This window comes from Pleurodeles waltl, chromosome 10, assembly GCF_031143425.1.
Source record: "Pleurodeles waltl isolate 20211129_DDA chromosome 10, aPleWal1.hap1.20221129, whole genome shotgun sequence".
NCBI lineage: Eukaryota > Metazoa > Chordata > Amphibia > Caudata > Salamandridae > Pleurodeles > Pleurodeles waltl.
The window spans coordinates 818,075,289-818,096,515 of NC_090449.1; the positions used below are offsets into that span (position 1 = coordinate 818,075,289).

General features: G+C 46.6%; 1 protein-coding gene across 2 annotated transcripts in view; it reads right to left on the reverse strand.

The window, feature by feature from the left end:
- KIF15 (kinesin family member 15) overlaps window positions 1-21,227 on the reverse strand; it is a 930,781-nt gene that overhangs the window by 829,100 nt on the left and 80,454 nt on the right. For both annotated transcript variants that reach the window (XM_069211483.1, XM_069211481.1), the window contains exon 6: window positions 8,577-8,674. In XM_069211483.1, the coding sequence (XP_069067584.1) occupies window positions 8,577-8,674 (98 nt within the window). The remainder of the gene's footprint in view (window positions 1-8,576; window positions 8,675-21,227) is intronic.

The following is a 21,227-nucleotide window of genomic DNA, read 5'->3' on the forward strand; positions in this document are numbered from 1 at the left end:
TGCCGCCGCATTCACCTGCTCTCTGGGTTGGCCTAACCCACTATTACCCAGTTGCACGAACATGCGAAGGGACAGCAGGACTGTCCTCATCACCTTCCTCATAATGTACTGGAAGAGGAGTTTTCGAATGGGACTCCTCTGACTGAAAAATCACTCCCAGAGTCTGCGCCATTATCCTATCCCTCAGATGCTGTCTCAGTATCTGATGTCTCAGTCTCTGATCCTATGTCAGAGCGGTCCTCTATAACCCGAGTGCAGGCAGCAGTCATCCATCAAGATGCCATCTCTGCTATTGGCTAAACTGTTGCTCTAAAACACTAGCCTACGTAGACAGTCACAAAATCGATGGTGTGTGTGAGATACGTGCAACAGTAGAGGCCACCTTACCTGCGCTTCTTCCCTCAATCAGCACGTACTTTCAAGACACTCAAAAAACACCTTGTCACATACCATTCGTCACAGTCTTTAGCACCTCCTGCGCCCAGTCCAACAATCATTATTGGTGCTCCCACTCCCTCCTCCTCGGATTCCCTCATTACCACCCAGCAAAAGTGCCCTTCATCTCTCCATAGACGTTACTAATGTACTCAGCTAGTTACATAAAATACAGATGTGCTCTTTGCAGTAGGCATATAAACCTTCTGCGCTTCTTTATGGCACTAAAACTGCCACTAGACAAGTCGGACCCTTTTCCACCCAGGGAAACCACACACATATTGACAAAAGTGATATATATATGACAGCCAACCACCTGAAACTCAACTCAAGCAAAATCGAAATAATCCTCTTTGGCCCACACAAAAACACCTGGGACCCCCTATGGTTTCCCACCACGCTAGGCCCTTCACCCACCCCCACCAACCACGCATGCAACCTCAGCATCATCCTAGACTCCTCCCTCTCGATGACCCAACAAATCAACGCTCTTACCTCCTCATGCTTCAACAAACTCCGTATACTGAAAAACATTCAAATGGATCCCCACAGAGACCAGAAAAACTGTCACTCACGCACTCATCAGCAGCAGGCTTGATTACGGAAACGCCCTCTACACCGGCACCACTCAAACTCAAGCGCAAACTACACGCATCCAGAACTCAGCAGCACGACTCATCCTCGACCTCCGCCGACACGAACACATCTCTCCACACCTCAAATCCCTCCACTGGCTCCCCATTGACAAAAGGATCACCTTCAAGATCCTCATCCTCGCACACAAATCACTCCACAACACAGGCCCTGTCTACCTCAACGAGAGTCAACTTCCACACCCCCAGACGAAAGTCCGCTCAGCTGACCTCTCTCTCGCCTCTGTCCCCCCCCATCAAACACACCACCACCGGGGGCAGATCCTTCTCCTACCTTGCACCCAAAACCTGGAACGCACTCACAACCCACCTTCTCAAGACCCAAAACCTACTTCTTTTCAGGAAGGGCCTCAAAACCTGGCTTTTTGAACAGTGAACCTCCCAGCCCCTTTCCCTCCCCCCGCCCCCCCACAGCGCCTTGAGACCCTCACAGGTGAGTAGCGCGCTTTATAAATCTCTTTGATACAGATCTACCTCTATATATATATATATATATATATATATATATATATATATATATATATATATAAATCTACATAGATATATCCATGTACCTAGATATATCTATCTATATAGATATATATAGATATATACATATATTTTTTTTTTAGTTGTTGTATGGTTTCCTTGGGGGCCAAAATGGCCCCCAGGGAAACCCTACAACATCTAAAAAAAAAAAATTGCCCCCACAGGGGGTCACCCTGCCCACGGGCGACCCCCTGTCATTTCATTTTTTTTTTTTTTGGGAGAAAAAAAAAAAAATCCCCGGGGGGGGGGGGGGGGGGGGGGTTTGCCCCCCAAAAGTGAAATCCCTGGTGTCTAGTTTCAGAAGGCCTCGTAAGAAAGGGGAGAGCCTCCCCTTTCTTACGAGGCCTTTTCAAAGTGTTTCCTGGCCCCCCCGATCGCAGCACAGCTGTGATCGGGGGGGCCAGGAAACCTGAAAGTGTTTCCTGGCCCCCGATCGCAGCACAGCTGCGATCGGGGGCCAGGAAACACTTTCAGGAAGGCCTCGTAAGAAAGGGGAGACACTCCCCTTTCTTACGAGGCCTTCCCGAACGTGTAAAAGGCCGTTTTCCCCATCAAAGCAGGAAGCGGCCGCAAGGCTGCTTCCTGCTTTGATGGGGAAAACACCTTTGCAACGTCAGCGCGCCTCGCGGCGCGCTGACGTCACAAAGGGGCGGGTGGGGGGCGGGGGGAGACACAGTAGCTTCCGTGTCTCCCCAGGGAAGTAAAAAAAAAAAAAAAAAAAAAAATCCTCGGGTGCGACGCACCCGAGGATTTATTAATGCCCATCCTGGTGTCGGCCACTGGTCGTGACCCGCACCAGGGAGGGTGACGCCCGCACCAAAGCAGTTAAGTCAACAGTTATTTTTTTTTTTTGCGAATTCCATGAGGGATCTACACATATGATCCCTTGCTGAATTCAGAATTTTGTCTACTTTTCTGAAAGCTATAGCTCTCGTAGATCACCCATGGGTTTCACACTGGTTTCTACCACAAACTGGAAGTAGGTTGATAGCAAAAAAAAAATGGGCTACCTCTTCGAAAAATGTAATCAAAAATGTGTTTTTTTATGCAGCTCCGCATGTTTGTGAAAGCTGGGAAGATAATGACTTTAGCACAGAAAAAGGTTAATTGTTGCCATTTTAAAGGGGAAAAAAGCAGGCACTTTTATCAAGGGGACTATTTCCAAGGTCCCCTCCAGGGGAATGCACAAATCCTGGGTACCTTTAGAATTCCCAGGATGTGGAAAAAAAGGACGCATATTTGCCATGGATAGCTTTTGTGGAAACCAGGAATGGAGCCCACACATGAACTGCTCCAACTATCCAGAAAAGAAGTCAGCACTTGTGGGGATGGAGAATGGGAGTGAAGGCCCAGCAGTTAAGGGGTTAAGGAAAGAGGTTGACAGAATGAAATAATGTCAAAGGTAACAGAGCACCAACAATGCAGACAGTTCAGCACAGTCTGCTTTCCAGATTCGAGACCTGCCTCAAACTACAGAAGGACCTTAAGAGAATAAGACTCTTCACCCTTTTTTCCTACTTGATTTGTTTAGAGTAAGAATTGCACATTTTGAACATTGGAGGATTACATTAGAACAGAGAACTACACCTTTCAGAAGAGATGTACTTTGTACTCTGTACCTGCATTTTTAGAAATAGATTAATCACATTTTGTGAGATTTGAGTTCTGCTAGAATAAGTCTGCCCTGCTGCTGAACTGCTCCCTCCTGTTTTCTGCCTCATTTCCACTGCCTTCTCCCCCCATCCAATCTCCTGCTTTCTGCATCGTTTGTACTGCTTTCTCTTCTTCTCCCCCTGTTTTTGAGTGCTTTCCCCTGCTTTCTTCCTCGTTTCACTGCTTTCACCTTATTTCCCAGGTTGTTCTGAGCACTTTTTCCTGCTTTTTGGGTCCTTTTTTCCCCACTGTTCATTCCTATTTTGTCCCCTATTGCTGCTTCCACTTGCTTTCCTGACTCCCACCTAGACCCGCCCACTGCCTCCCAGCACCCCTCCCTCCTCCAGGGTCCTACTTAATGGAGGTCGCAGCATGATCTCTTTGAGTAGGTCCCAGGCCAGCTCTCCCCTGCTGCTCTATCGCTCTTTCCTGTTTTCTGTCTCGTTCTCACTGCCTTCTCCTCTTGAATGCTTTCTCCTGCTTTCTGCCTGGTTTTTACTGCTTTCGCCTTCTCTCGCCCTGTTCTCCCCCCACCCCTCCCCAGTGCTCTCTCTCTCCTGCTTTCTATCTTGTTTTCACTGCTTTCCCTCTCCTTTCCCCAGTTTTTCTGATTGCTTTCTCCTGCTTTGTGCCTCATTTTCACTGCTTTCTCCTTCCCTGTTTTACTGACTGCTCTGTTTTTGGCATAGCTTTTACAGCTTTCTCAACCCCCCCTTTTTCTGAGTGTTTTCACCTGCTTTCCAACTAATTTTTACTGCTTTCTCCTCCTCTCCCCTCCTTTGAGTGCTTTCTCCTGCTTTTTCACTGCTTTCTCCTTCCTTTCCCCCAATTTCGGAGTACTTTTGCCTGCTTTTTGCCTCCTTGTTTCCACTATTCATTCCTCCCCCCCCCCCCAGCTGCTGCTTCCACCTCACGCTCGTTTTCCCGCTTAGTCCCACCCACCTCCTCTCCCTCCTACCAGGACCTACTTAATGGAGACCGCAGCACGACCCTATTGAGCAGGTCTCTCCTGTTTTCTGCCTCATTCTCTCTCCCTCTTCGCCCTTCTCCTCCTGTCTAAGTGCTTTCTCCTGCTTTCTGCCTCGTTTTTACTGCCTTCTCTTCTCCCCCCTGTTTTTCAGAGAGCTCTCCTGCTTTCTTCCTCATTTTCACTACTTTCTTTCTTCTATCCTCCCATTTTTCTGAGTGCTTTCTCCTGCTGTCTCATTTTCACTGTATTCTCCTTCCCCCATTTTACTGAGTGCTTTCTTTCCTTTTTGCCTTGTTTTTACTGCTTTCTCCTGCTCTCCCACAGTTTTTCTGAGTATATGTCTCCTGCTTTTTGCCTCATTTTCACAGGTTTCTCCTTCCTTTCCCCCATTTTTCTAACTACTTTCTCCTGCTTCTTGCCTCCCTTTTTTCACTGTCCATTCCTTTGTTTCTCCCACATTGCAGCTTCCACCTGGTGCCTGTTGTTCTGCCTCCCACCTAGCCACACCCACCACCCCTCCCACCTCCCAGGACCTACTAAATGGCAGCCGTGCAGCAGACGTGCGCAGCAGGTGTGTCAAAGGCAAGCCTGTCTGCGCCTGTCCATGCCTGGACCTCGGCCAGCAACAGGACCCCTGGCTTTTCCATTCCACAAAAATACACCACCGCTGGCCTCCGAGCCCTAGACCTCAGATGCACCAACAACCACTGTTGCTGCACATCCCAGAGTACCACCAGAGGACCGTTCTCTTGCCAACGCTGCCATCTCACCTTCAGCACCGAACGATAACCACAAATCCAGTTGCACCAGACACCTTGACCAATACCACCACAACACATTTCCAGTGCATCCTACTCAACGCATGTTCACTAATTAAACACACCACCAAGGTCTGAGAGACGATCTCCTCCCTCACCCCGGACGTCATCTTTCTCACAGAAACCTGGCTCAATCGCACTTCCGCACCAGACATCGCCACATCCACCCCCAAAGGTTACAAGATAACACACTGGGACAGAACCAACAAGCTGGGAGGTGGAATTGCCATCATCTACAGGGACAACATCTACTGCACAACATCCCCCAACGACCCTACACCACACCATTAATGGAACACCTCAACTTCCAACTCCACAGAGATGGAAAAAGCACCTTCGGAGGTACCCTTGCCTACATACCACCAGGACCATGCTCCAGCTTCTGCAATGCCATCCCAGAACTCATCGTCCTGCAAGCAATCGACAACAAGCACTACATATTCCTATGGGACATAACTTCCACCCTCAACGACCCCAGCGACACTAACTCCACCAATCTCCTGGAAAGCTTGAACAACATCAGCATCAAGCAGCTCTTCACCGACCCTACTCACTTCGCAGACAAAGGCTCAAACCCATCTTCACATCCAGTAAGAGAGCCAGGTAGATCCACACCGCAGCACTCACCTGATCCGGCCACCACAGCGTACACTTCATCTCAGGACCATCTACCCTGGCACCGTGTCCCCCAGATCCTCACAAAGAAACTGGAAAAAGATATCAGGAGACTTTTGAAACGACACTCTCTGTTCCCACCTGAGAGACTCCGACAACCCTGAACAAGCAGCAAAGAACTTCTCCTAGAGGATCACAGAATGAGCCAACGCCATCGCCCCAGCCAAGGTCAAAGAACAAAGCAAAAGAACAAGTTGGTTCACCGAGGAACTGCACTTCACCAAATGCAGCTGCCAACAACTTGAAAGGAAGTGGTGCATCAGCAAAAAAAAAAAAAAAAAAAACGCACTGCCTTCGGAATCAGTATGACCGCCTCCTGAAAGAAAACAAGACGAACGCACTAGCACACTGCATCATAGCCAGCATAAACCACAGCAAAGTACTCTTCGCCATCAAAAAGGAGTTCACCAATCCCGCAGCTACCGAGAATGACAACACTCCCTCACAGGGAACTGAGTGACAACCTCATGGACTGGTTCCTCGACAAGGTCTTGGCCATCTGTGAAAGCTTTAAATGCCAACCCTCCACCGTAGGCAGCATCAATCAGCTTACACGCACAATCACAAACCCCAAACACCTTCTCACCCACTGGGAACTCCTCACCACGCAAGACACTATTTCAATCACGAACTCTCTGCACTCTGGAACATCTGCGGACCCGTGCCCCCACCACGTCTTCAACTTCAAAAGCAAGACAATCGCCGATGAGCTAATGAAGGTCCTGAATACCTCCATCATCGCTGCCTCCTTTCCAGAGGCCTGGAAACATGATGAAGTGAGGCCCCTCCTGAAAAAAACATCCGCAGACACAGCCAGACTGAAGAACTATCAGCCTATCCCGCTACTCCCCTATCCAGCAAAAGTCCTCAAGAAAGCAATCAACCAGCAACTCAACCAACACCTAGAAGACAACTTCCTAGACCCCCTCCCAATCCAGATTTTGAGCTAACCACAGCACCGAGACAGCAACCCTCATCCTCTTGGAACTGTCCACAGTGTTTGACACCATCTCCCGCTACATCCTAATCAAAAGACTCCACCACATTGGGATTCAAGGAAACGTCCTCAAATGGATCGCCTCATACCTCACTGGCAACCCAAAGGATCTGTATTCCACTATTCACCTCAGAGCCCAAGAAAATCATCTGTGGAGTCCCCCGAGGATCGTCCCTCAGGCCGACCCTCTTCAACACCTACATGCCCCCGGCTGTCACTGTCGGATCACACAGACTGAACATCATCTCCTATGCTAACGACAGTTCATTCTCTCACTGTCCATAGAGCCCTTCAAAAGATAACTTCCACAGATGCATGATAAACTTAGCTGACTGGATGGAGGACAACAGTCTCATACTCAACACAGAAAAAACAGAAGTCCTCATCTTTGGAAACAACACCTCACAATGGAATGACACCTGGTGGCTTGCAGAGCTCGGCACACACTCCTGCCCAAACAGACCACACCCATAACCTCTGCATCATCCTGGATAACAGCTATCCATGAAGAAATGAGCCGACACAGTCATCTGCCTGCTTCCACACCCTTCGCATGCCTCGCAAGATCTTCTGGTGGCTCCCAGCATCCACCAGAAGGACAGTCACACAGCCCTCGTCACTAGCAGACTAGACTATGGAAACACAATCTACGTAGCAGCACACCTCTTAAAGAGACTCCAAACAATAAAGAACTCAGCGCCAAGACTCATACTCCACCTACCTAGAAGGAACCGCATCACACCTCATCTCAAGAAACTACACTGCCTCCTGATTCAGAAAAGATGCCAGTTTAAGATGCTAATCCACGCCTACAAGGCCCTGTAAAATAAACGACCAGCATATATCAATGAATGCCTGACCTTCCACCAACTGACCAGACACTTCCGATCAGCTTCCCTCTCAGACACCCCATGAATCAGTTGATACAACAGCGGAGGATGCTCCTTCTTGCACCTGCCAGCCAATGCTTTGCACAACCTCTCCCTGCAACTCAGGACTGCACCGTTGCTCCAGCGATTCAGAAGAGAACTAAAGACCTGGATTTTCGAATGATCATACCTCCACGCAGCAGCATAGAGCTCCAGTACCTTGAAACCCTCACGTGTAATTTGTCACACTCTATAAATGTTTGAACGATTGATTGGTCAGGATGTAGGAAGTACATGCATAACAAGTGAGCCTCCACTACAAAATCCACTTTTCTGACTGTGTTCAACCAGGCTGTGATTTACCAATATTGTCATGCCATCTCAAAAGGGAGATTTTCCCCAGGAGTAGCCAGCAACCTAACAATGATTTATAATGTAAAAATATGCAGCAGATTGATGCTGATCACGATAAGCTGTAAAGGAAAAACAGCATTATTGTCTCAGCCAAGCTATGAAAATATAGTGTGCAGTGTTCTAAACGAGGGTTTCGTCACTCTACATGCAGCCCAAGAGTAATATGGCCTCTATGCAAAGCGTATGCAGCCCACCAATTAACTCATTAACGAACTTCTGGCACCCAAAAAATAAATGAAGAGGCTTTGAGGCAATTTATATTGTGCTTCCCAAAACGTCTAAATATGTATGTACCAACGATTTCCTGCATGACCAAGGCAAATATTCAAAACAATCGAATTTATGAAATTACCTAATGAAGGTTAATTTCTTTATCAGTTGTTTTTCAAAATAATTAACTACACAGGCATACTTTGCACAAAGTAAAAGGCATGCAAGACCGTGCGTGGGGTATTTTTGGGTTCAATTATAGCTAGCCTCAAACTGGAAGAGCAATGGTGGATGACGAAGGCGATTAATTGCATTCAACTGGTCTTCAAAGCAGTTTTACATCCAACTTCTTACCTTTTCCTTTTCACGGTTTACTAAGAAAAACAAATATTCAAAGCTTCGAGGAATTACACCTCTTAGGTTATGAGTGAAGTTGTCAGACTCAGATGGCCCTAAGGAGAAATATAAAGTGGATAAATGAGTATTGATCAAATATTAATTTCAAAAGGTTAAGAAGTGCATACAAACAAGATATTAAAGGTACCAATCATGTTAGCATAAAATATTGGCATGGCAAGAATAATATTCAAGCTAGGATGAAGTCAAAAGGATTGCAAATATACAGCGGAATTACTGAAAGTGGCATATTTATGCAGGTAGGATCACATAAGGCCATATTACATAAAAGTAGGTTCCACAAGTTAGTTTCTTTATGCAGTTATTGGCTAAAATAAAACACAGAAATGTAAATGGCACCTTCTAAAACAGTCCATCATGCTTTTGCAAGCAGATGCTATACGCTTGAAAAGTGAACCTTCATTCACATTGGGATGTCATTTAGAGTCAGATATGCAAAGCATGGAGGAAAGGGAATTTGGGGCGGGAGGGGCAACAAGAATGTCGAACGGACAGGATCACCGCGGGTACGGTCTAGCCTCTATAATAATCCTAAACCCGGAACGACTCCCCTTAATATTCTGTGGAGTCTCCCCAATATACAGAAACACTTGTTGGAATCCAGGGCAGATGGTCATGCCGGTTCAGCCTTGGTCAGAGCTGACTCTCACGACCACTAAGTTGGCAGCACCTACAGAGGACCACAGAGGCATACCCTAGACAGGGGCCGGGCTGAGTTTTTTTGTTTTTTTTTTGCTTTTTAACTCAGGTGACTGTGAACGTGGCAAAGGACCCAAAACAACATCACTTGAATTGGAGCGAGGTACTGGCGAACCACATCGGAAGGAGGTGAGGTGAACCAGATTGGCCACCACAAAATGGCTGAACTTGTGAGGGCAAATAGGCACTGCAGTTAAGGAGTGACTAGCACTGCACTATGAACTTCAGCGACTCCTGGGGCTGAAGAGGGATACAGTGGCCTAGGGCAGAAGCAGGCATAACTGAAGAGGAGCCAGACACCTCCCAGGTGAGGAAGGGGAGACTCAAAATGCACCCAGCAGGCCATAAGGACTGTGTCAGTCTATCCTCTCCTGAACTCTTCCCTTCAAACAGGAACCAATCTCTCTCTTCCCCCAAACCCTCCCCCACACCGAGGCACTAGGCTTGATGGGTGTGTGATGGGGATGGATATTTTAACTTCTTTTGCCCAACCCTCGCAGTCTGCTACCCCTCTACCAAACTGGACTAATAGTACAGGTGGACGAGGACACACCTTAAATAATAAATCACAATCTTTGTCAGGGTGAACCACAAAAGTCACTAAATAAACCTGTGCTTAAGCCTCTGGTAGCTAGGCACAAAGCAGTCAGGCTTAAGTCAGAGGCACTGTATAAAGTATTTATCGAGTACTCCAACAGTAATAAAGTGAAGACACAACACAAGAAAAATTCCAAACTAATTTAATTCAGAAAAATAGATTACATCTTAATAGGAGGAAAAAAAGCTATCAGGTTCAAGGTAGTTAAACACCTCCCCACGTCCGAAGCCATGTGTCCACTATCTTGGAGCAATCCACATCTCACCAGAGGGGAGCCATCAGCTGTTAGGGAACACTTGACACTGGCAGAAATGCTGGCACACCACAAGAGCAGCGACGTGGCAGGAGACGGCAGCAGTGTTTTATTTTTTATTTTTTATTTAAAGAAATGTTTCCCCCGTTGTCCTCCCATGCTACAACTATTCAGATGGCACACAAATACTAATTAAATTGGAATTACCCAAAGACACTGAAAACCCACAAATATACAGTTTCCTCAGAGCCATTGATCAGTGGATGACTTGGAGCCATCTCAAACTGAATGCTTCCAAAACAGAAATACTCTCAAGTGGCAACTGGAAAAATTATGACCCACTGTGCACCTGGCCTTATGATCAGGGACCACCTCCTCGAGTATCCAAGGAAGTTAAATACCTTGGAATTACCATGGACTCCAAGTTAACAAGGTGCAGGTTACTATCTCTCTTGTACTATCCAAACTGGTTTATGCCAAAGGCCTCTACAATGGATCATCTCTATCTATAGTGAAACAACTACAACGTATTCAGAACTCAGCTGCCAGGCTCTATTACATGTAAAACCGCAAGCCCATATCTCCCCTGCCTTGACAGCACTACACTGGTTACCCGTTGCCAGAATATCTACTTTCAAGCTGCTTTGCATCACCCACAAAGCTATACATGGAACAGGACCGCTTTTCATCAGAAACAAAATAACCAAATACATTCAACAAAGAAACCTCCGCTCAAGATTGGCACCCCGCCTCAAAAACCCACCATACAAGAAAAAGACAATAGGTAGTACATCCTTCTCTGTTCAAGCAGTCAAAGTATGGAATTCATTACCCCTATATATAAGATGCTCGGATAACTATTTTACCTTCAGAAGACTACTCAAGAGTTGGCTCTTTCCGTCATAACCAACATATTCAAACAGCAATGGACTGCATATGCCTGTGTTGATAAATATTTATAATCTGATTATGTGTATATTCTAAATATGTATAGTTCTTTAACCCCTTTGTTGCCAGGCCTTTTCCCCCATCAGGTGCCAGGGCTTTTTTGGCTATTTGGGGCAGTTCGTGCTTAGGCCCTCATAACTTTTTGTCCACATAAGCTACCCATGCTAAGTTTGATTGCTTTTTTCCCAACATCCTAGGAATTCTAAAGGTATCCATAGTTTGGGGGTTCCCCTGGAGGAGACCAAGAAATTAGCCAAAAAACAGCAAAATTATTATTATTTATTTTTTTTTTTAAATGGGGAAAAAGGGCCGCAGAAGAAGGCTTGTGTTTTCCCCCCCCCCCTGAAAATGGCATTAACACAGGGTTTGCAGTGCTAAAATCACCATATTCCCAGCTTTCAGGAACAGGCAGACTTGAATCAGAAAACCAAATTTTTCAACACGATTTTGGCATTTTACTGGGACATACCCCACTTTTACTAGGTTTTGTGCTTTCAGCCTCCTTAAAGTTAGTGACAGAAATGGGTATGAAACCAATGGTGGATCCCGGACTGCTAAACATTTCTGAAAAGTAGACAAAATTCTGAATTCAGCAAGGGGTCATGTGTGTAGATCCTTCAAGGTTTTCCTACAGAAAGTAACAACTAAAATAAAAAACATATATTGAAATTGAGGTGAAAAAAAAGCCATTTCTGTCCACGTTTTCTTTTATAACGTTTTCCAGCTATAGCAGATTTTTTAAAGCAATACCCAGTTACGTCTGCTGGACCCTTCTGGTTGCGGGGATATATAGGGCTTGTAGGTTCATCAAGACCCTTAGGTACCCAGAGCCAATAAATGAGCTGCACCTTGAAATGGGTTTTCATTCTATACCGGGTATACAGGAATTCATTTGGTGAAATATGAAGAGTGAAAAATAGGTATCAAGAAAACCTTTATATTTCGAACATGGGCACAAGATCAGGTGTTGAGAAGCAGTGGTTATTTGCACATCTCTGAATTCCGGGGTACCCATTCTAGCATGTGAATGACATGGCATTTCTCAAATAGACGTCTTTTTTACACGCTGTCTTACAATTGGAAGGAAAGAATGCAGAGAACGACAAGGGGCAGTAACACTTGTTATGATATTCTATGTTGCCCCAAGTCTCCCGATAAAAATGGCACCTCACTTGCGTGGGTAGGCCTAATGCTCGCGACAGGAAACTTAACATGGACACATCACATTTTAACAGTGAAATCTTAAGCGTTTTTTTTGGAAAGTGCCTAGCTGTGGATGTTGGCCTCTAACTCAGCCAGCACCTAAGGAAACTTACCAAACCTGTGCATTTTTCAAAACTAGACACCTAGGGGAATCCAGGATGGGGTGACTTGTGGTCTCAATGGTAAACTATAAGGGAGCCAGCCTTGCCACACTTACAAACTGCTTTGCAGGTTTTTCCAGAGTCAGGGAATGCAAAACATTAAATATACATGCCCTATGTTTTAAATACCATGCACTATGCCCTATGGTCATTAAAGGCATACCTTAGGGGTGACTTACAAGAATTTAAAAGGAATGTATAGGCCTGGCAAAGGGTTGATTTTTCCAACTACATATCACAGCTGCAATGGTAGGTCTAGAGACATGTTTTGCAGTGCTGCTTTAGTGAATGGTACAATAAGTGCCACAGTCCACTAATAGCATTTAATTTACCAGCCTTAGATACATGTAGTACCATATACTGGGGACTTAAATTAAGTTTGCCAATGAGGTATGTCCCAGTTTTACCACATTTAATAGGGAGAGCACAAGCACTTTACTATACGTCAGTAGCAGTTACTAGTGCAGAGTCCTATGGCCAATAAAACTTGTTCAGCAGAAGAAGCTAAAAACCTGAGGACATAGTAACACCCCTGACCTGGGCTGGCAAGAAGGTGGGGGGGATATGAAATAAGAGAAGGCAACCACCGATCTTACAAACTACTATCCTCTGGGTAGTAAATGATGGGAAGCCCCAAAAGTGCCACAGAGCCTGAGGAGGCCCAGCGTATGGATAACCACAGTGAGAGAAACAGGACGATACTGTCATGTGAGCGACCCAGCTGCTCTTGCCAATCACCTCCATGAGAGAGGGTAAGCAAGCTGGACAGCCTGTGAAAATGCAGCGACGGGGGCTGGACCACCCTCCCATGCCTTGCTTGGAGACACCACCTGCCTCCCTTTCAGTAAGGCAATATCAATGCTGACATCAATCACTCAATAAAACAGGAAACTTCTCTCCTGGAGGAAGCGAAAAAGAAAACCATGTGGGGGTGAGAAGAGCCCAAAGCTATAATCCTGAGTTAAGAGTGGCAGCCTTCTAAAAAGACACAAAGGGAGCCAAGCTTTGGTCAGAGTGAAAGACAGCCTTAGTGGGGTGGGTAGGTGGTGAATCATAGACCAAAGCCATCTAAAAGGGGAAAACAAACCATAAGAGAACTACCAACCTTTCCTAAGGACTGTGAACTAGAAAAACCAATATGCAAAGATAAAGATCAAAGTGCATAAAAACATGGAAGATTGGACACAAGTACACAAAGTTTCTTCCTCCTGTCCAAGAAAGGACAGCAGGGGCGGCGGAGGAGGACAGAGTTTGGAGGACAGGGCCCTCAGCATCCTGCTACAGAAAGAATAGTGCAGACAATACAAAGCTCTGAAGGAACTCTTGAATACAAAATTGGGAAGGTGGGCACCATAGTGATGCAAATCAGAATCTCATAAATGTGGTTGAAAGTATACATGGCACAATAGAGTGAATCTCTGAGCACGAAGATTTAGGTTACAGAGCACAAGAAGACAGTGACACAGCTGCTACTGTTCTAAGAAGATCAGGCACTGCGAGTAAAGGTGCAGAAGGCCGCTTGTGAAAAAAATATCAGATTTATTGGCGCAAAAGGGAAGGACCCAACAGACTTCTTTAGAAATAGACTGACCTCATTCATCACTGTTGATAATTTCTCTCTTCCTTTTATCATAGAGAGGGCACAAGAGGCAGTGACAGTAAGACTGCCTCCCAAAGGTCAAAGATAGCCCTTTTATTTTTTTATTTTTTTTTTTAACTACCTAAATAGCGGGGTGGGCAGCAGACAAATCGCCAATGGAGTAGGACGCGGGTTGTGGCACTCCCGGCCAAACTCTGCCATCCAGCACCATCACCATCCTTACATACACCAGCCCTCATAAATGCCCAGCTGTCTTGTGTGGCATCAAGACGCCCCTCGTTCTCGAGCAGGGGTCAGTACTGCGGAGGCAGTGAACAGAGATGGAATTCCACACCACACCGGGGGGGTCTCACAAAATGGCACCACGCCTATGACCCATATAGAAAGCCGCGGGATGCCCTGCCATGCTGCTGCTGGGGCCTGGCAGAGACCCCAGTCGAGGAATGCAGGAGCCAGGTGCTGCGGACCCGACACCAAGGAGACCAGGCCCGCAGTGAAGTAACTCTGCAACGAGGAGAGGGTGAGAGCTGGTCTGGAATACAAGCTATGGGAGACAATGGGGCAGCTTTGTGCGGCGCCAGCCTCTGCTGAAGAACAAGTAGAGACTAAGGACCCTTAAGGAGCTGGGCTGCCATTGGGGAGCCCCACACAAAGGATCATGCTTGCCCTCCTGTCTTCCCGTAAATACTTGCGAAAAAAGGACATGGCTGATCTGACTGCATTCCAGGAGTCACGCTCCCACACTAATGAACACCGGAGCACAACCACTGGCCAGGCATGAACAGACCATTCTCCTACAACACTGGACAGACCATTCTCCTACAATACTGGACACAATCCTACAAGCTATCACTGCCTCCTGTGAGGCACTAGAGCTGAAAATCGATACTGTTGCAGTAGACATTGGTCTACTCAGAGACAACCTCCGGCGCTTAGTGGAGTGGGTAACAAAAACTGAGCGATCCCTTGAGACAATAGCCTCAAAGATGACAGCTGTGCTGGACCGGCTATCCCAAGTTGAGGTCAAAACCAAAGAACTGGAACTCAAGTCTGAGGACTCCGAAAACAGGGCCAGGAGGAACAGTGTACACAGTATAGGTCTGCCTGAAAGAGTTGAAGGTGCCAACAAGGACATGGTTGCCTACCTAGAGAAATGGCTCTCCAAAGTAGTGGCTCCAGAGGTACTCTCCCTATTACACCTTAGAAAGCACCCATTGAGTACCAACAACCCTCCGCAGCCTAGGGCGGCCAGTGATAGCCAAATTGTTGTACTACAGGGATCACAATCTGTCTCAAACCTGGACCTGAGAAGAACTTAATAATGGAAAATCAACAAGTTATGATATTCCCTGAGTGCTCCAGAGAGGTCCAGCTGAGGCAAGCCTCATCCTTGGCCGCCAAAAAATGCCTTCAAGTGCTCAACATACCAAATGCAATGCTATTCCCTGCCAAACTACGAGTGACATATGCAGAGGAAGTGCAGTCCTTTGTAAAACCCAAGGTACTTTGGGACTGGTTGGACAGTCTACCGCAATAAATAAATCCCTCAGGGGCCACTGCCCGTAACTACATTCAGCGGTCTCCTAAGAAGAACACATTCAGCATTTCAGAGGGAGCTCCCTCTAGATCACAGGCCCTGAAAGAACGGCAGAAGGTGGTGAAGGAAGTGGGTGCACTTAGTACAGCAGGATCAGACCCCTCCTCGCTAAGAGACATTGACAGCTTGGGAGATTCAGAATCCGAACTTGCCTCAGTGTCCTCTTGAGACACTACAGCCACGCTGTCGCAGCTAACACCGGATATCTCTGATCATATCATTTAACAGACACCATAATCCTGTCAATTAGCTCTATTGCTTTGTGCTTACTATGTAACCGTGAGTAATGCCAAGAGACATGCCTGTGAAGGCTTGGGCCGGGAGGGACCCTGATATCTTGACCTACCGCTGGGTGGCTTGATGTGACGCCAGGAGGTGTGGTACCTGGCAAAGACCCCCCACCCTCTATCATAGTTGTGCAGATGTTGATTGCAGAAGAGCTAAATGTCGTTTGGCTGGTTTGGATGGGATGGCTGTTTCCTCTTGTCCTGGGTTTGGGGAATTAAGAAATTTGTTTCTGGTTTTTGGCCCTCAGGAGTTGTCACCCTCCGACTGACCCCAGGTTTCCTGGCATGTCCTGGCTGGGGACCCTGGCCCGATATACACAGTGGTACACTCTGCCGGTCAATCTACTGTTCCACATTGAACCAGACCCATGCGTCCTCCTTAATGTACAAGTTTCTCAGATGAAACGTGCAGGGCCTCAATAACATGACCCAAAGGTACAAGGTATATACATACCTGAAAAGGAGGGGCAACCATTTTCCAATCTTACAAAGAGACACAGCTTAATACAACTGAGAAAGAGGCCCTCAAGAAACGATGGTGGCCAGTAAGATGCCACTACACACACTGTTTTCACTGGAGGGGTGCTAATTTGGGTTAGACCCAGAGTTCAATTTCAATTGACATCTAAAATCAAAGACCCCCCCCCCCCCCAATATGTTGTGATAGTAGGAGGATTAGCGGGTCGTGATCTAACAGTTATAGGATTAGACGCTCCAAACATATATCAAGGTTTTTTTTTTTGTTTTTTTTTCGATGACACTAGCACCATACATAACACATGACATCTTGATTTGGGAGGGTGGTGGACTATAACTGTGTATCAGACCCAGTGCTCAATAGGTCTCACCCATCTCTTCCTGACTCACTGGTATACCGACTGGCATGGATGTTCACAACCTAGCAGCGAAGGTGGGGAGTAATAAATTCCTAGAGACATGCGCACCCCACACGCAGGAGAACTCCTTTTACTCTGGAATGCATGACCTACATGTCCTCTTAGATGCATTTTTGTGCTCTCCGAGTGTCCAAAGCACTGTTTAGACCACACAATATCAATGTAGGATTGCATCAGATCACAATTCTATACTGTTGTCCCTCTGTTGGGCTTGAGATCTCCCTTGCATCCCCAACTGGCGACTAAAGGTAAAGACAATGGAGACCAAGTATTCCACCACAATACTGGCAAAGCAATTCGGTCCTTATTCACAGACAATAGGAACATGGCGTCTTCCCTAATGATTGAATGGGATGCCTTTAAGGCAGTCATTGGGGGAAAATGTATAGCTGAGGTGGTGTTGGCAAGACACACCTTGGGTAAAGAACTTGATAAACTTGAAGGGGTACTTAGGGACCTAGAGAACTCAATACCAAGGAACCCTGTCCTGAAGCAACAGTTACTTGATAAAAATGAAGTAGCAGTGTGCACCGAGAAGCTACTGTGCTTTGATTACGGTCAATATATGATTACACCACACGCAGAATGGGATAGAGCTGGCTCCCTTTTGGTTCCACTAGGGTATCCCTTATCCTTGAGGTGGAGGCGGAGTCGGGAACCCATCTTTATACTCAGGGGGCCATAAATGACAGATTCACAGAATACTACAAATGAATCACCTGTATAGCCAGATCCTCAAAGGATAGCGGACTTCCTTGACCCCATTGAGCTCCCAACTGTTTCACAAGATGAAGCAGACAAACTTCGGGAAGTTAAATGTGGCATCACACCTAAAGACGTATGCGCTGCAATTAAAACTATGGCCCATGGCAAGGTAACCGGCACAGATGGCCTTCCAATTGGGTTTAATGCGACAAACGTGGAAGACCTGACCCAAAGATTAGTTGAGTTTTAGGTTGAGGCCCGAGACGTAGGTCCTCTTCCCACTACAACCAGGGAAGCCTTGATGGTCTCCTTACTGAAACCTAGACGCGCATCATATGATGTCAGAGCATACCGCCCTCTATCTATGCTTAACACAGATTATAAAAGATTGAGTAGGATACTGGGCACTGGCCTTCTTCACAAATGACAACATTGATTCACGTAGACCAAACCGGTTTTATACCTGGGTTAAATACAGCCTGGGATATATGACTGCTGCTTGAGATACTAGATACTGACCTCACTGCCCGCTCAGAGGCAATTGACACTGAAAAAGCTTTTGATAGCCTCCCCTGGGATTATTTATACCATGTGTTGGCTAAGACGAGCATGGGGAACAGGTTCATTAACTAGGTCAAACTCCTATACTCAAACCCAACCGCCACAGTAAGGACAGGAAGACACATATTTGAGTCCTACAGTATACCAGAGGTACCAGACAGTGGTGCCCTCGCACCCCCATTATTATTTACATTCGCTGTCAAACCACTAGCTAATAAGTCACGATCTGGATTGGCGTTTTGAGGAGTGACAGCCTGAGAGATGCCATATTACTCTGTCATGCATGCAGATAATATGCTACTGTTTTCACAAAATGGAAATGAGGAACTGCCCAAGGACATCGCCCTTTTAGCTAGCTTTGGTAGAGTATCTGGCCTCCATATCTATTGGTAGAAATCCAGCCTCTTCCCTCTTTGCAAGACTACTCCCCACTAGAGAACTTAAGGGCCTTAATTGGGAGGGAACATGCCTGTCATACCTGGAGGTCAGGGTTTACCATAACTCAGGGGATAGACTTGATGGTAACATGGGGACCGCGGTGAAAGATCTTAGGGGAAGCGTTGATTTTTGGAGGACACTGCCACTGTCTATAGCAGGTAGAACTGCGGTAACAAAGATGATTGCCCTTCTCTGATTGCTGTATTTCTTCTCTACCTTGACCCTCATACTACCCCGTAAGATATTTAAAGAGATCGACACCCTTCTGACAGAACTCATCTGGGGCGTGGGCAGACGGAGAGTGTCCCTCGCCAAACTACAGCACCCAACAACAAATGGGGGATTGGTGACACCTGACATTGAGTCGTACTACCTGGCAACCCAACTCCAGTTGCTTGCGTGATTGTGTCACCCCATGGGTCAAAGCGACGGTAACAAGACCCTATCTCAACCATACTCCAGGGCCCTCTATCCAGTCCTTCTGGACCTCCGGATTCCCTTGGAGGTTAACAACATTGAGCTGGAAGTGGTTTGCTGCTGTTGGCGGCAGACTCTCCAGCACACTCAGACAGTGGTGCCATATTTGTCTGACCTTCCACTCCGTAGTCTCCAATTCCTGTACAAAAATCTGCCTTGCGGAACATAGTGGAGTGGTCTGCCTATGAGTGCACTGAATAGGTGACCTCTATGGAGATGTGGTACTACTGTTCTATGATCTAACCACCACATATAATATCCCCAGGGGTCAATTCCAGTGGCATTGAGTGCTACGGGCGACGTTGATATGCCACTGGGGGCGCAGACAAGGGGACCCCCTCCTTGTAGTGGATGCTACACACTATGCACCACGTCTGGTCGTCTTAAACCCATAACCTTCCTATACCCTGCCAAACACCAAGATCTCACTAAGCCACTGGGAACATTATGGGAACAATGGGAGAGAGATATATCACACCTGATTGCGGACACTGATTGGGACAAAATGCTTATGAACATTTACACTGTGACCCATAACACCAGATATAAGTTGATAAGTGTTTACTACATACACAGGGCAGATCCCCAGGGACGCATTCTGCAACATTTTGGGGCCCATGAGGCAGCCTGCCCGCGCTGCTGTCAAATAGGGGCAGAACTGTATCATATGATGTGGGACTGCCCAGAGTTCAAGAGATGTTGGTAAGAGATCATCGACCTCCTTAACAACATGACTTCACGAGCAATTCAGTGCTCCCCATTGATGTGCTTACTGGGTGGATGCTCTAGGCCCCCGATGTGCAAATCGACCACTAGATTCATTGACCTTGCCCTGACACTAGCGAAGACAGAAATTACAACTAATTGGAAATCTACCAGTGGACCTTGCTTGTCCAAATGGAAACAGGACCTTACTAGATGGGCAGGTTATGAAAGTTTGGTACTGCTTTGGGAGGCCAGAAGAGGTGAAGGGCTAATGGAAAGGGCCTGTGCTTGTGACCACCTAGTGGATTGCCTAATGAATGTAGACCATGATACTCCTCTCGACACACCATTACCTGTAGACCCATCAGGGACTGCACACATGATATAACACCGGTCTATATAGGAAGAGGCACAAGAGATGGGCACTATTTAACACCCACAAACCGGGACGAGAGAGTCCCAATGTTACATCTGACCTAAGGGATGCCAGGGCTTTGGGCAGGATTGCAGGAGGGCTATAGTTTGTACGTTATTGTTGTTTGTTTCATGAATGCTTACTGTTAGACCGGACGGCCTTTAGGGCGGTCATCTCCCAACTTTTTGCCTGCCTCCTCCATTTTTCTGAAACAGTTTTTGCTGGTTTTACGACTCTGCACACTTTAGCACTGCTGACCAGTGCTAAAGTGCTTGCGCTCTCTCCTCTAAACATGGGAACCTTGGCTCCTACCCAATTGGCACATTTCATTCACCTATGAGTCCCTAGTAAAGTGCTCCAGAGGTGTCCAGGGGCTGTCAATTAAATGCTACTAGTGAGCCTGCAGCACGGATTTTGCCACCCACATAAGTAGCCTCTTAACCATGTCTCAGGTCTTCCATTGATAGGCCTGTGTGTGCAGTTTCACTGCCACTTCGACTTGGCATTTAAAACTACTTGCCAAGTCGTAAACGTCTTTTTCTACAAAAAAGTCACTCCTAAGGTAGGCCCTAGGTAACCGATAGAGCATTTTGGTTTTTTTTTTCCCCACATGTCCTGGTAGTGAAAAACTCCCAAATTTGTTTCTCACTACCGAGAGGCCTGATCCTCTCATAGGTCAGCATTAGAACTGCCCTTATATATCTGTAAAAGGTAGATTATGACCTGAAAGGAGTAGCCCTGTCATGTTTAGTATGGCCAGAATGGTAACAGAAATTGGTGAAGTTGCATTTAATATTACTATTTTAGAAATGCCACTTTTAGAAGGTAGGCATTTTTCTGTAAATATTGCAATCTGTGCCTTACAGCCTTTCGCCAATCCACGTCTTGTATGTGCTGCTTGACTGCTCCCCTTGTGCATCCCACCCTGACAGCCATCAACACAGGACACTCAGTCACATTTGCATTCATTTGCATCCTGAATGGGACTCCCTGGGCAGGAAGGGTGGAGGGGCTCTCACACTTCAAAGGCCCGTGGCCTGACCCT